General features: G+C 46.2%; 1 protein-coding gene across 5 annotated transcripts in view; it reads left to right on the forward strand.

The window, feature by feature from the left end:
- The window catches only part of JAKMIP2 (janus kinase and microtubule interacting protein 2), a 241,904-nt gene that overhangs the window by 105,714 nt on the left and 120,757 nt on the right, over positions 1 to 15,433 (forward strand). For all 5 annotated transcript variants that reach the window (XM_068277184.1, XM_068277182.1, XM_068277185.1 and 2 more), the window contains 2 exons: positions 5,352 to 5,564; positions 7,813 to 7,911. In XM_068277184.1, the coding sequence (XP_068133285.1) occupies positions 5,352 to 5,564; positions 7,813 to 7,911 (312 nt within the window). The remainder of the gene's footprint in view (positions 1 to 5,351; positions 5,565 to 7,812; positions 7,912 to 15,433) is intronic.

Here is a 15,433-nt window from a genome sequence, read left to right on the forward strand (position 1 = left end):
AAGCCAATTTGAGTTCCAATAATTAGTTCTAAAGGTTTTGGAATCAATAAAATGAAAACAGTGCTCAAATTTATGCACATGCCTAATTTTAGTTAAACAATTATTGTGCACTTTCTGTAAATCCAATAAACTTCATTTCACTTCTCAAATAACACTGTGTGTGTCTCCTATATGATATATTTGACTGACATTTTTTATCGTAACAGCCAACGATTTATACAGGAAAATCATGACAATTAACAAGTTTGCCCAAACTTTCGCATCCCACTGTACCTCTCTTAGGGGTCTACCAATCCACATTAGTTTCTTGGCCAAATAGATCTCAGGTGAGATTAACCCGAACCAGAAATGTGGGCGTGAACGTCAAATAGACAATTGGGGCTTGCTCATAGACGCCAATGTAAAATAACAGCTAAAAGGTGCTAAACCAGAAATTTGGTTCCGAAGTTTTGTTTTTTTTTCCATTAGAAAACAGTATCCACTACCAAACTTGGTTTATTTTTTCCCCTTACAAAATAGTATTCATTTCAAAACATAGTACCCCTGACCTTGCTGTAAAATAACATTTGTTAAATGTTATTTTACTAGCTGTGCTGTGATATAAATCACAGCACTTTTCTCCCTGTTTAGCACACCTCTCCCCCCCCCCCCCGCCCCATTCTGCTCAGCCAAAATCTTCAGCTTGAGCTGAATGTCGACAATGGGCGGGGAGGAAGTGTCAGTACTTCCTCCTCAAGACTGCACACAGCGCAGCTCCGCAGTGCGATGTGCACATAGGAACCAATAGTGGCGAGTGCAGGGGGCGTGTCTGATGATGAGCAGAGAGGTGGAAGTACTGACACTTCCTCCCAGCCCATCCTCGAGCAGCTGAGCAGAGCGGGGGATGGAGGGGGCGCTAAAGGGGAAGGATTGTGCTGTGACTGTCCGTGTGTCACAGCACAGATTAAAAATAAAATGATTTTAATTTTATTTATTTATTTTTTATTAGGAAGTCAGGGGTACTTTAAATTTAGACGTTGGGGAGAGGGTTAAGGTTAGGCATTGGGGGAGGTTGAAGGTTAGGCATCAGGAAGGGATTTTCAAATATTAGATAGTGCTCCACTTCAATTGGTAGATGAAAAGTAGCTGGATGTCCCCTTAGGGACCGCACTCACCCGTCCAAAATGACCACTATGAGACTGGTCAAGATAGATTCTGGTATCCTCCTTGTTCAAGCTCTCCGGCTATCAGGTATCTGCCGCTCCAGATGGATAGTCCTCCTTTTCGAGCTTTCTCCCCTTCAAGTTGAAGTTCCTCAGTGTACCTCATAAGTTAAAATGAGATCCCATAGCGTGACTCCGTAAAAAATTAACAAATTTTATTGAGCTAAAATACTCACAAGAGTACGAGTGGTAACAGCGTTTAGAGTAATTAACTGGACATCCAGCTACTTTTCATCTACCAATTGAAGTGGAGCGCTATCTAATATTTGAAACTTGTGCACAAGGGTTTGGCTATACCCAACTAGAAGCGCAGACGCACGAGAACTTTTGTCCAGTAGTACAATCATCCCAATAAAGGGAAAGTGGACTATATTGATACTGACTTTGTAGCGCCGTTTAAGATATAGACGATCAGGAAGGGATTGTTTAAAGGTCAGGCATGGGGGGATGGTTTAAGGGTTAGGCATCGGTAGAGGGTGGGTTCTGTATGAGAATAGGGTGAGGTTAAGCTATAGTAAACTATCGGTGTCATTTGCTGTTATTTTACTATTTGAATTTTCACTGCAAAATAGTAGAATATCCGTAAATTTACTGATATTATACTAGCGGCTATTTTGATAAAATACAGTTTTATTATGGAAAGGGCTATAATTACAGTATTTCGCACCCATTTTTCCATGTGCCCTTTTTGCATAGATGCGATTAACCCCCCATTCCCCTCAATGAGCCAAAGTGGGTCTGACTATTGAAATTATGCATGCAGCATGGCAATGCAAATGGCATAAGCAAGTGTGGCACTTAGGTTCTCATGGCCACAACAGATAGTGAATGGGGGCAAATAATAGGTAGGTAGAATCTAGGTGTCATGCTCTAGTTACTATATTAATGTGATGCACTATTTTTTTCAATACAATATGATTCAAATATTACTGTGCCACTAACAATCATTACGGTACCTAAGGAAAAAAAAGCTACCTGTAAATATTTTGGAAACACACTAAAAATGCATAGTAACTAGTGCCAATGTTCTGCTTCGGAGTCAGCCTTTTTGTAACCTGAATTCCAGTAGAAAGAAACTGCTTTTTCCAAACACTATACTCAATAGCTGCTATAGCTAATGTCAGTGTTGACTGTATCTATTTGTCAGAATTTCTGTATAACCCTTCTGGCAATGTAGAAATTCAGTGAGACAAGGATAGTCAAGTGATCACATGGGAAATAACAGTTATAATAATGGTCCTACTATACCAGAACACTGGAATTTGGCATAAAAAATGCCAAACCCAAAGCAGAACCGCAACACTAATGGTAATTTACTAAGAAAGCGGAGTTTGTTTAAAATCCAATTATATATTCAGTTTATTACCCAACACGTACAGTCTTTGCCCACAAGAACATCTTCAGATCCAGAACAAAACAGCAAAGCAGTATTAACAAACACAAATAACTCAATATCATGCAGTCTTTATGCCTTCACTTACCCCGTACCTCCTTCATTGACTTGCCCCAATTATAATTCCCTTTATTATACTCCCCATCCTCAAAGTATTCTCCATTATAGTTACCCTTTTATAGTGTCCTCAGTTACAGTGCTCCACTATAATGCTCTCCACTAAACAGCTCCTTAATATTCCCAACCATAGGGTGTTTTATTTTAGTGCCCTTATTTATAGTGCCCTCCACGATAGTTTTCCCTCCTCACAGTGCTTCCACTTATACGGGCTAGCCTTTAAAGTACCCTCTGCCATTCTACTCCCTCCATCTATTGCTCCTTCCTTATAGTGCTATGCTTTGTAGAGCTCCCACCAATAATGCTTCTTTTTGGGCCCATTCACACTTACTGATCGCAAAAACGATGGCGATTTTGCTAGCGTTTTGCTCTGGCTTTTTTTGGTGATTAACGCCAAAAAAATCACCATTCACACCTGGCGATTTTTTAGCGATCGCGTTTTGCGCTTCTATAGCACTAAAACGTGATCGCCGAGAAATCGCCTGAATATAGTGCAGGCTACGCGTTTGCATTTAGCGTTTTTGGGCGATTTGCAGCGATTAGCACAAATCGGCCAAATGAGAACTGGCCCATAGACTTTTATTACCCTAGCGCTTTGAAAAGCGCTAGCGTTTGAGCGTTTGAGCGTTTTGCCGAAATCGCCAGCAAAATGCTCAAGTGTTAATGGGCCCTTTATGTTTCCTGCTTATAGTTCTCCCCTATTTGTAGTGCTTCCCTCATATAGTGCTCCACCCCATATAGGGTTTCCCATTTTAGTGCCCCCATTAGACTCCACCTACCCTCTGCAGAGAAAACAGTGGAACCGTCTTGCAAACTGCAGGAGTCCTAACCAAAGCCTGCTGCCTCTCCTCTGCTTCTCACCTAGCCCATGTCACATGACAATGATGATACCAGGGGGTTGGGTGCAGAGATCTCTGTGAAGGACTGGCAGGGCTGAAACCAGGCTTAGGGAAGAGGTAAATATATGTACAACTTACTCCACCACCAACTCTGCAGAAGAGAAGTCAGTCTTTGGTGCCCCCAGTTTTGGCCCAAACCTAGTAATTGTCCATGCACTCTCCATTTCCCCAGTGTTGTCCTTTCTAGAGGGACACCTCACAAGAATCAAAAAACAAGCATGGCCAGCATGATTCCCCCTGCTATAACAGAATGGCCCCCACCACTCCCCCCAGCCACATCTCTGACTGTAGGTCTAAGAAGAATCATATAACCAACACTGCAAGATAGGAGTGGGTGGGACTTTTTCTTCAGATTGCAGTACCGTATATACTCACATATAAGCTGACCCGTGTGTAAGCCAAGGTACCCACTTTTCCCTCAGAAACCAGGAAAAAGTGATTGACTCGCGTATAAGCCCCCTCCCCTGTACAGCCCCCTCTACATTAGCAAGATGTGCACCAGCACACTCATCCCCTCTCCCCGTAGCTATATATGCCCCAAGGATGATACAGCTGTGTCTCAAGATGCCACTATGGTGTCATAGTTATGATACACAGTGATTGCCACACAGGAAGAATCTCCAATCATTGCACCACTGAGACATTGCTGGCATGCTCTGCTCCACAAGCCAGGGATCAGCAATGCACTCTGCTCACCATCTTGCAGGGGATGCGGGGCACGGACACAGCAGGGAGCTAGCTGGCAAGAGCAGGATCACTAGTGCATGATCCTTACACTCCTCTGCCAGTAACAAAACCTGCTCCACCATCTGTTTTGGGTCACCGACTCGCATATAAGCCGAGAGGGTAACTTTTCAGCACATTTTTTTGATGAAAAATTAGGCTTATACGCGAATATTTAAGGTATTTTTTTTTTCAGAATATGATAGATAAATTACTGAACACAAACAAATCGGTTCTGACTTCTGATTACGTAAGAACCACATGTATATTATGTAAATCAGAACAGTGAGTAGGGACACCAAGAGCCAAATATAGTGTAGTATGTACTGGTAGTTGAAATGAAGTATGATAAAGTAATAAGCTATACTCACAAAGCAGGGTTAACTCCAAAGCAAACACTGTATAGGCAGGGTGGGAGATTAGTCCTGACCCCACTAAGGATTAAGAAGTCGTTCTCCTTAATGTAGTGTAGTATGGATACCGAGTCGCCAAAAGGTTAAAAGAATCTAAAAAGTTTAAAACATGAGGAGGCAGTGGTGGACTTACCTCTTCCAAGCAGACACAAAAATTGCCAATGTGTTTGTCAAATACAACAAGTTTATTTACATACTCCGGGGGACAATGCAATTTGTTTCGCAGGTTTGATACCGCTTCATCAGGCAATAACAACGGAGCAATAGCATATGTGGTCAGTAGGCGAGCCAAGAAAAGTTGCATTGTCCCCCAGAGTATGTAAATAAACTTGTTGTATTTGACAAACACATTGGCAATTTTTGTGTCTGCTTGGAGAAGGTAAGTCCATCACTGCCTCCTCAAGTTTTAAACTTTTTAGATTCATATCCTTTTGGCGCCTTTGTATCCATACTATGCTATATTATGTAAATGTACTGATGAAGTGGATAACCACCTTTTGCTATAATTACATGCTAGTTTATGGCTGGATTTCTGCAACATGGTATTTTTGTCATGGGACCCAATTTCTTTATCATCTAACCAAGAAAATGATTTTGGCTTCAGATGGATGAAATAAAAGCAAAAGACAGGATCATCTTCTCTCTAGAAAAGGAGTTGGAGACGCAAACCAACTGCCTGCAGAAGCTCCTGTTACAGAAGGAGGCCCTGGATGAGCAATTGTTTCTAGTGAAGGAAGCGGAGTGCAACATGATGGGAAGTCCCAAGCGAGAAATCCCAGGAAGAGCAGGAGATGGTTCGGAGCACTGTGGAAGCCCGGTGAGACACACAGAATGTAAACTGCTCTTTTTGTCTTGCTGCTATACTACAGAGTTTGTAAGAAGATAGACTATGTGATATGTTTGAAAATTATTATTAAAAAAATATCATTTTCATGTCCCAAAGGAACTAATAACAGTATGTATGCAGAAAGGCAAAACCTAGTAGTTAAAGAACTGGACTAATTGGCAAATAAATAGTGAAGCAGGTAATTTGGGCGCTGGTGGAGCTATCGGGTGCCTGATAAGTATCAGGATAAGGCTTCCGGCACCTCATAAACAGCAGAGGAAGGGAACATTTAGCACTGAAGGCAGCTAAGCTATCAGTGGGGATTGCTGTGGGGAGGGGGGGGGCGAGTTAGTTTTAGGCATCGGTAGGAGGGTTAGTGTGTGAGTAGGGATAGTTTTTGTGTTAAATATTGGATTATTTTGCGATGACGGGGGGGGGGGGGGAGGGGGGGTCTGTTAGGGTTAGTCATTTGTAAAGGAAGGGCTTATGTGAGAATAGGCTTGGTGTTAAAACTTTAGGAAATTATGCGGGAGGGGGGGTGCAAAACGTTATGGTTAATCATTGGTAGAGTAAGGGCTTGTGAGAGAATACGTTTAGGTTTCATTTTAAATATTAGTGGATTTAGCATCAGAGGGGTTGGTTAGAGTTAGACACAACCGGGGAGGGCTCGTTTGTCAGTAGTATTATGTTTAGCGATAGAAAAGTAATTAAAATTTACCAATATTTTACTATCAGAACTACCATTAATTTATGGTAGAATATCTGTAATTTTACCAATATTCTACTATCTGCTACCTCCGGCACCTAAATAACCACAACACCCTTGTTAAATGTATGCAATAAATATTGCCTCTGAGTATTAAATAATAATATATAGTGCCTCTCTATATTTTATATGTTAAAAATGTGAGAAGTTCTTTAGGAGTAATGTTAGCCATCAGTAGTAATCAGGTTATAGATTTCGGACTAGTTTCAGTGGTGGTAAACCACTGATATTTTTCTGAAATATCAGTTGGTGGAATATCAATGCTTTCACCCCCTGCACCACTTGTTCTTAATTAGCTGTCAGCAAAAATCTGACTGGAAATGATTAGGGATGGCCCAAACATTGCCTTTGTGACAAGTGATCCAGTACAACATTATAGGAATCTTCATCACTCCACACAAGTTTTTAATAAAGTTTTGTTTGAATTTATGTTTTTATCAAATTAAACATCTAATCTATTAAAAAAATTGCACAATATATAGTGAATGATTCATGATCTCTGCGCCCAATTGACACTTATATTAGCTGCAGACTAAAGAGACAAGGGTAGCCCCTTTCTTGTCAAGAATGTAAATGATAAACAGTGTTTCTTAATCTGCGCTTCAACCTCAGTAGTTATAATAATAATTCAATACAAATCTTTGCATATGAACAAATATCTTCACAACCTTGTCCCCCTTTTTTCTGTATGCATGTTTTTGTGTGCATGAGATTTGTAAGCTCTGAGGGACGACACTGCAGCGCCTTACAGATGTTTTGTATAGAGCACCAGGTAAAGTATGTTTTTATGCTATTTTAATAAATGTTCATTTGTTCATATGCAAAGATTTGTATTGAATTATTACTATAACTATTGAGGTTGAAGCGCAGATTAAGAAAAACTGTTTATTATTGCACAATATATGACTAGCTAAACTTGAATCCTAATGCTGGATACACAGTGGCAGACTTATCTGGCTCCATAGTAGAACTACAGCCAAAACTTCTTTTCTGATTTATTAGATTAGCCACACAACACTAATGCTAGGCATACACGGCGTTGAGGTGTCCGATTACCGTGGGGATCGATTCCGCGCTCGATACCCGCGGGCGGACAATAGCAGCAAATCGAGCAGAAGATAAGAAGCGCCGGCGGGGACGAGCGGGAATCAATTTGGGCGCACGTGTGGACGAGCAGGGTTGTGGCAGGAGTTGATCCGGCGGCTAATCGAGCCGCCGGATCGACTCGTGTATGCCCAGCATAAGTTCCAATAATGAACACCTGTTATTAATTACCTTTAAGTGTCTGATTGAACTGAATATTACACTATTCTGCACCATGTAGCGGGAGGGAACGAGGAATTCCACAGCGATCACATTATGCTAGATTGTGAGTTCCACTGATAATGATATGACTATGTATTCTGTAAAGCAATGTGGAAGATGTAAGTGCTACATAAATGCATCATAATAAAATAAAAAACGTACTTCTAGGATTTGCGAAGGAACCAGAAAAGGATGGCGGAGCTAAATGCCACAATCCGGAAACTGGAGGACAGGAACACTCTGCTGGTGGATGAGAGAAATGAACTGGTAACTTTTCCTAATAATATAGTTTTCTTAATAAAATTCCCCACGTACACGTTCACTCACTGACAATGTTACAGCAGACATACACTGACAGATTATGAATGCTGGCATTGTTAACCCTGCTCTAAAGAATGTGAGTTGCTTGCCTGCCCTGTGTATTCCCTGCCTGCAATTCTGAATTTAGCCATAATTCAAACAACCTTCAGGTATATGCCCCAAGGATCCCCACCCCCCTTTTTCTTAATTTAAATTAGGTTAAAAAAAATATTTTACATTTATTCAGTAACTACGGTACTTTAAATTGGGAGCCAGCAATAGGTTGGTCATCGTCTATCCTACTAGCGCTTTGCATCCTGGGGCACAGGCATCTTCCTGGCCAGCCAGCTTTAGGGGCATATGTGCCTGCTGCATCATATATACAGTCAGGTGTGCTAGAACTAGAGGGAGCTCAGCTGAGATGGAAAAGCAGCAATAGCACAGGACTTCAGGACTGGTGAAACATCTGGACCCCATCAGCACATCCCCCTGCATGCCATACACTAACACAGAACCTCAGGACTGGTGAGACACCTGGACCCCATCAGCACATCCCCCTGCATGCCATACACTAACACAGAATTTCAGGACGGGTGAGACATCTGGACCCCATCAGCACATCCCCCTGCATGCCATACACTAACACAGAACTTCAGGACTGGTGAAGCATCTGGACCCCATCAGCACATCCCCCTGCATGCCATACACTAGCACAGGACTTCTGGACTAGTGAGATATCTGGACCCCATCAGCACATCCCTCTGCATGCCATACACTAACACAGAACTGCAGGACTGGTGAGACATCTGGACCCCATCAGCACATCCCCCTGCATGGCATACACTAGCACAGGACTTCAGGACTGGTGAGACATCTGTACCCCATCAGCACATTCCTCTGCATGCCATACACTAACACAGAACTTCAGGACTGGTAAGACATCTGGACCCCATCGGCACATACCCCTGCATGCCATACACTAGCACAGGACTTCAGGACTGGTGAGACATCTGTACCCCATCAGCACATTCCTCGGCATGCCATACACTAACACAGGACTTCTGGACTGGATGGAGACATCTGGACCCCATCAGCACATCCCCCTGCATGCCATACACTAACACAGAACTTCAGGACTGGTGAAGCATCTGGACCCCATCAGCACATCCCCCTGCATGCCATACACTAGCACAGGACTTCTGGACTAGTGAGATATCTGGACCCCATCAGCACATCCCTCTGCATGCCATACACTAACACAGAACTGCAGGACTGGTGAGACATCTGGACCCCATCAGCACATCCCCCTGCATGCCATACACTAGCACAGGACTTCAGGACTGGTGAGACATCTGTACCCCATCAGCACATCCCCCTGCATGCCATACACTAGCACAGGACTTCTGGACTGGTGAGACATCTGGACCCCATCAGCACATCCCCCTGCATGCCATACACTAACACAGGACTTCAGGACTGGTAAGACATCTGTACCCTATTGGCACATCCCCCTGCATGCCATACACTAACACAGAACTGCAGGACTGGTGAGACATCTGGACCCCATCAGCACATTCCTCTGCATGGCATACACTAGCACAGGACTTCAGGACTGGTGAGACATCTGTACCCCATCAGCACATTCCTCTGCATGCCATACACTAACACAGGACTTCTGGACTGGATGGAGACATCTGGACCCCATCAGCACATCCCCCTGCATGCCATACACTAACACAGGACTTCTGGACTGGTGAAGCATCTGGACCCCATCAGCACATCCCCCTGCATGCCATACACTAGCACAGGACTTCTGGACTAGTGAGATATCTGGACCCCATCAGCACATCCCTCTGCATGCCATACACTAACACAGAACTGCAGGACTGGTGAGACATCTGGACCCCATCAGCACATCCCCCTGCATGCCATACACTAGCACAGGACTTCCGGACTGGTGAGACATCTGTACCCCATCAGCACATCCCCCTGCATGCCCTACACTAGCACAGGACTTCTGGACTGGTGAGACATCTGGACCCCATCAGCACATCCCCCTGCATGCCATACACTAGCACAGGACTTCAGGACTGGTGAGACATCTGTACCCCATCAGCACATTCCTCTGCATGCCATACACTAACACAGGACTTCTGGACTGGATGGAGACATCTGGACCCCATCAGCACATCCCCCTGCATGCCATACACTAACACAGAACTTCAGGACTGGTGAAGCATCTGGACCCCATCAGCACATCCCCCTGCATGCCATACACTAGCACAGGACTTCTGGACTAGTGAGATATCTGGACCCCATCAGCACATCCCTCTGCATGCCATACACTAACACAGAACTGCAGGACTGGTGAGACATCTGGACCCCATCAGCACATCCCCCTGCATGCCATACACTAGCACAGGACTTCCGGACTGGTGAGACATCTGTACCCCATCAGCACATCCCCCTGCATGCCCTACACTAGCACAGGACTTCTGGACTGGTGAGACATCTGGACCCCATCAGCACATCCCCCTGCATGCCATACACTAACACAGGACTTCTGGACTGGATGGAGACATCTGGACCCCATCAGCACATCCCCCTGCATGCCATACACTAGCACAGGACTTCAGGACTGGTGAGACATCTGTACCCCATCAGCACATTCCTCTGCATGCCATACACTAACACAGGACTTCTGGACTGGATGGAGACATCTGGACCCCATCAGCACATCCCCCTGCATGCCATACACTAACACAGAACTTCAGGACTGGTGAAGCATCTGGACCCCATCAGCACATCCCCCTGCATGCCATACACTAGCACAGGACTTCTGGACTAGTGAGATATCTGGACCCCATCAGCACATCCCTCTGCATGCTATACACTAACACAGAACTGCAGGACTGGTGAGACATCTGGACCCCATCAGCACATTCCTCTGCATGCCATACACTAGCACAGGACTTCAGGACTGGTGAGACATCTGTACCCCATCAGCACATCCCCCTGCATGCCATACACTAACACAGAACTTCAGGACTGGTGAGACATCTGGACCCCATCAGCACATCCCCCTGCATGCCATACACTAGCACAGGACTTCTGGACTGGTGAGACATCTGGACCCCATCAGCACATCCCCCTGCATGCCATACACTAACACAGAACTGCAGGACTGGTGAGACATCTGGACCCCATCAGCACATCCCCCTGCATGCCATACACTAACACAGGACTTCAGGACTGGTGAGACATCTGTACCCCATCGGCACATCGCCCTCCATGCCATACACTAGCACAGGACTTCTGGACTGGTGAGACATCTGTACCCCATCAGCACATCCCCCTGCATGCCATACACTAACACAGGACTTCTGGACTGGATGGAGACATCTGGACCCCATCAGCACATCCCCCTGCATGCCATACACTAACACAGGACTTCTGGACTGGTGAAGCATCTGGACCCCATCAGCACATCCCCCTGCATGCCATACACTAGCACAGGACTTCAGGACTGGTGAGACATCTGTACCCCATCAGCACATTCCTCTGCATGCCATACACTAACACAGAACTTCAGGACTGGTGAAGCATCTGTACCCCAGCAGCACATCCCCCTGCATGCCATACACTAGCACAGGACTTCAGGACTGGTGAGACATCTGTACCCCATCAGCACATCCCTCTGCATGCCATACACTAACACAGAACTTCAGGACTGGTGAGACATCTGGACCCCATCGGCACATACCCCTGCATGCCATACACTAACACAGGACTTCTGGACTGGATGGAGACATCTGGACCCCATCAGCACATCCCCCTGCATGCTATACACTAACACAGAACTTCAGGACTGGTGAAGCATCTGTACCCCATCAGCACATCCCCCTGCATGCCATACACTAGCACAGGACTTCTGGACTAGTGAGATATCTGGACCCCATCAGTACATCCCCCTGCATGCCATACACTAACACAGAACCTCAGGACTGGTGAGACATCTGGACCCCATCAGCACATCCCCCTGCATGCCATACACTGACACAGAACTTCAGGACTGGTGAAGCATCTGGACCCCATCAGCACATCCCCCTGCATGCCATACACTAGCACAGGACTTCTGGACTAGTGAGATATCTGGACCCCATCAGTACATCCCCCTGCATGCCATACACTAACACAGAACCTCAGGACTGGTGAGACATCTGGACCCCATCAGCACATCCCCCTGCATGCCATACACTAACACAGAACTTCAGGACTGGTGAAGCATCTGGACCCCATCAGCACATCCCCCTGCATGCCATACACTAGCACAGGACTTCTGGACTAGTGAGATATCTGGACCCCATCAGCACATCCCTCTGCATGCCATACACTAACACAGGACTTCAGGACTGGTAAGACATCTGTACCCCATTGGCACATCCCCCTGCATGCCATACACTAACACAGAACTTCAGGACTGGTGAGACATCTGGACCCCATCAGCACATCCCCCTGCATGCCATACACTAACACAGGACTTCAGTACTGGTAAGACATCTGTACCCCATTGGCACATCCCCCTGCATGCCATACACTAACACAGAACTGCAGGACTGGTGAGACATCTGGACCCCATCAGCACATTCCTCTGCATGGCATACACTAGCACAGGACTTCAGGACTGGTGAGACATCTGTACCCCATCAGCACATTCCTCTGCATGCCATACACTAACACAGAACTTCAGGACTGGTGAGACATCTGGACCCCATCGGCACATACCCCTGCATGCCATACACTAGCACAGGACTTCAGGACTGGTGAGACATCTGTACCCCATCAGCACATCCCCCTGCATGCCATACACTAACACAGGACTTCTGGACTGGATGGAGACATCTGGACCCCATCAGCACATCCCCCTGCATGCCATACACTAACACAGAACTGCAGGACTGGTGAGACATCTGGACCCCATCAGCACATTCCTCTGCATGCCATACACTAACACAGAACTTCAGGACTGGTGAGACATCTGGACCCCATCAGCACATCCCCCTGCATGCCATACACTAACACAGGACTTCTGGACTGGATGGAGACATCTGGACCCCATCAGCACATCCCCCTGCATGCCATACACTAACACAGAACTTCAGGACTGGTGAAGCATCTGGACCCCATCAGCACATCCCCCTGCATGCCATACACTAGCACAGGACTTCTGGACTAGTGAGATATCTGGACCCCATCAGCACATCCCTCTGCATGCCATACACTAACACAGGACTTCTGGACTAGTGAGATATCTGGACCCCATCAGCACATCCCCCTGCATGCCATACACTAACACAGAACTGCAGGACTGGTGAGACATCTGGACCCCATCAGCACATTCCTCTGCATGCCATACACTAGCACAGGACTTCAGGACTCGTGAGACATCTGTACCCCATCAGCACATTCCTCTGCATGCCATACACTAACACAGGACTTCTGGACTGGTGAGATATCTGGACCCCATCAGCACATCCCCCTGCATGCCATACACTAGCACAGGACTTCTGGACGGGTGAGACATCTGGACCCCATCAGCACATCCCCCTGCATGCCATACACTAACACAGAACCTCAGGACTAGTGAGACATCTGGACCCCATCAGCACATCGCCCTGCATGCCATACACTAACACAGGACTTCTGGACTGGATGGAGACATCTGGACCCCATCAGCACATCCCCCTGCATGCCATACACTAGCACAGGACTTCAGGACTGGTGAGACATCTGTACCCCATCGGCACATCCCCATGCATGCCATACACTAACACAGAACTTCTGGACTGGTGAGACATCTGTACCCCATCGGCACATCCCCCTGCATGCCATACACTAACACAGAACTTCAGGACTGGTGGGACATCTGTACCCCAGCAGCATATCCCCCTGCATGCCATACACTAACACAGAACCTCAGGACTGGTGAGACATCTGGACCCCATCAGCACATCCCCCTGCATGCCATACACTAGCACAGGACTTCCGGACTGGATGGAGACATCTGGACCCCATCAGCACATCCCCCTGCATGCCATACACTAGCACAGGACTTCTGGACTGGTGAGACATCTGTACCCCATCAGCACATTCCTCTGCATGCCATACACTAACACAGAACTTCAGGACTGGTGGGACATCTGTACCCCAGCAGCACATCCCCCTGCATGCCATACACTAGCACAGGACTTCAGGACTGGTGAGACATCTGTACCCCATCGGCACATGCCCCTGCATGCCATACACTAACACAGAACTTCAGGACTGGTGAGACATCTGGACCCCATCAGCACATCCCCCTGCATGCCATACACTAACTCAGGACTTCAGGACTGGTAAGACATCTGTACCCCATTGGCACATCCCCCTGCATGCCATACACTAGCACAGGACTTCAGGACTGGTAAGACATCTGTACCCCATCGGCACATCCCCCTGCATGCCATACACTAACGCAGGACTTCAGGACTGGTGAGACATCTGTACCCCATTGGCACATCCCCCTGCATGCCATACACTAGCACAGGACTTCAGGACTGGTAAGACATCTGTACCCCATCGGCGCATCCCCCTGCATGCCATATACTAGCACAGGACTTCAGGACTGGTGAGACATCTGTACCCCATCGGCACATCCCCCTGCATGCCATACACTAGCACAGGACTTTAGGACTGGCAGGACATCTGTACCCCATCAGCCCATTCAGAACTTCAGACTCAGTATTTCATGGCTTGAGAATGAAAATGTGAGCTATAATTTACTATCACCCACATGTGTGGAGACAGACATTTTTGGATGATTTATTTTTAAAATTAAAGAAAAAAAATCAATACATTGTCTGTAGTTGTGCATTTGTTGTGTGTAAATGCTGCACACCTCCAACATGCTAACCTGCTGCGTACAGGAACAATCTCTAAAGAGCTGCGGCACCAGTAAGGCTAACCTACCATAATTTATTTATTCCACTCTTATAAATTTTAAAGCTGGAATCTCTCTTGTATCTATGTTAAGGCTAGTCAAGCATTCTGTGAAATCTGGGGCATTGCATAAGGTTGTCTCAGGTCAGGCAGAAGGAAAACCAATTATGGATGTATTTTATGTTCTGCTGAATATTACTTATGAGTTTTCTTATAGCGTTAGCATCAGTTTCTTCCTCTCCTGTCGGTAAGGCAGGTAATAAAGTAAGTATGATAGGTTGCTGGTAGCTAAATAAAGGCAGAAATACTTCTTAACCTCCTTAGCGGTATGACACTGTGTCAGGCATACCGCTTGCTGGCCCCAGGACTCCATTATGCATAATTAGTGCGATCAAATGGGTGTAATCGTTTAGCTAGCTCTAGGCTAGCTAGTACAAGTGTCCAGCTCCCCCGGATTGCTGCTGATCCCCCCCCCTCCCGGATCCCCCGTTAATACATTACCCAGCCTGGA

Source organism: Hyperolius riggenbachi, chromosome 3 (assembly GCF_040937935.1).
Source record: "Hyperolius riggenbachi isolate aHypRig1 chromosome 3, aHypRig1.pri, whole genome shotgun sequence".
Classification (NCBI taxonomy): domain Eukaryota; kingdom Metazoa; phylum Chordata; class Amphibia; order Anura; family Hyperoliidae; genus Hyperolius; species Hyperolius riggenbachi.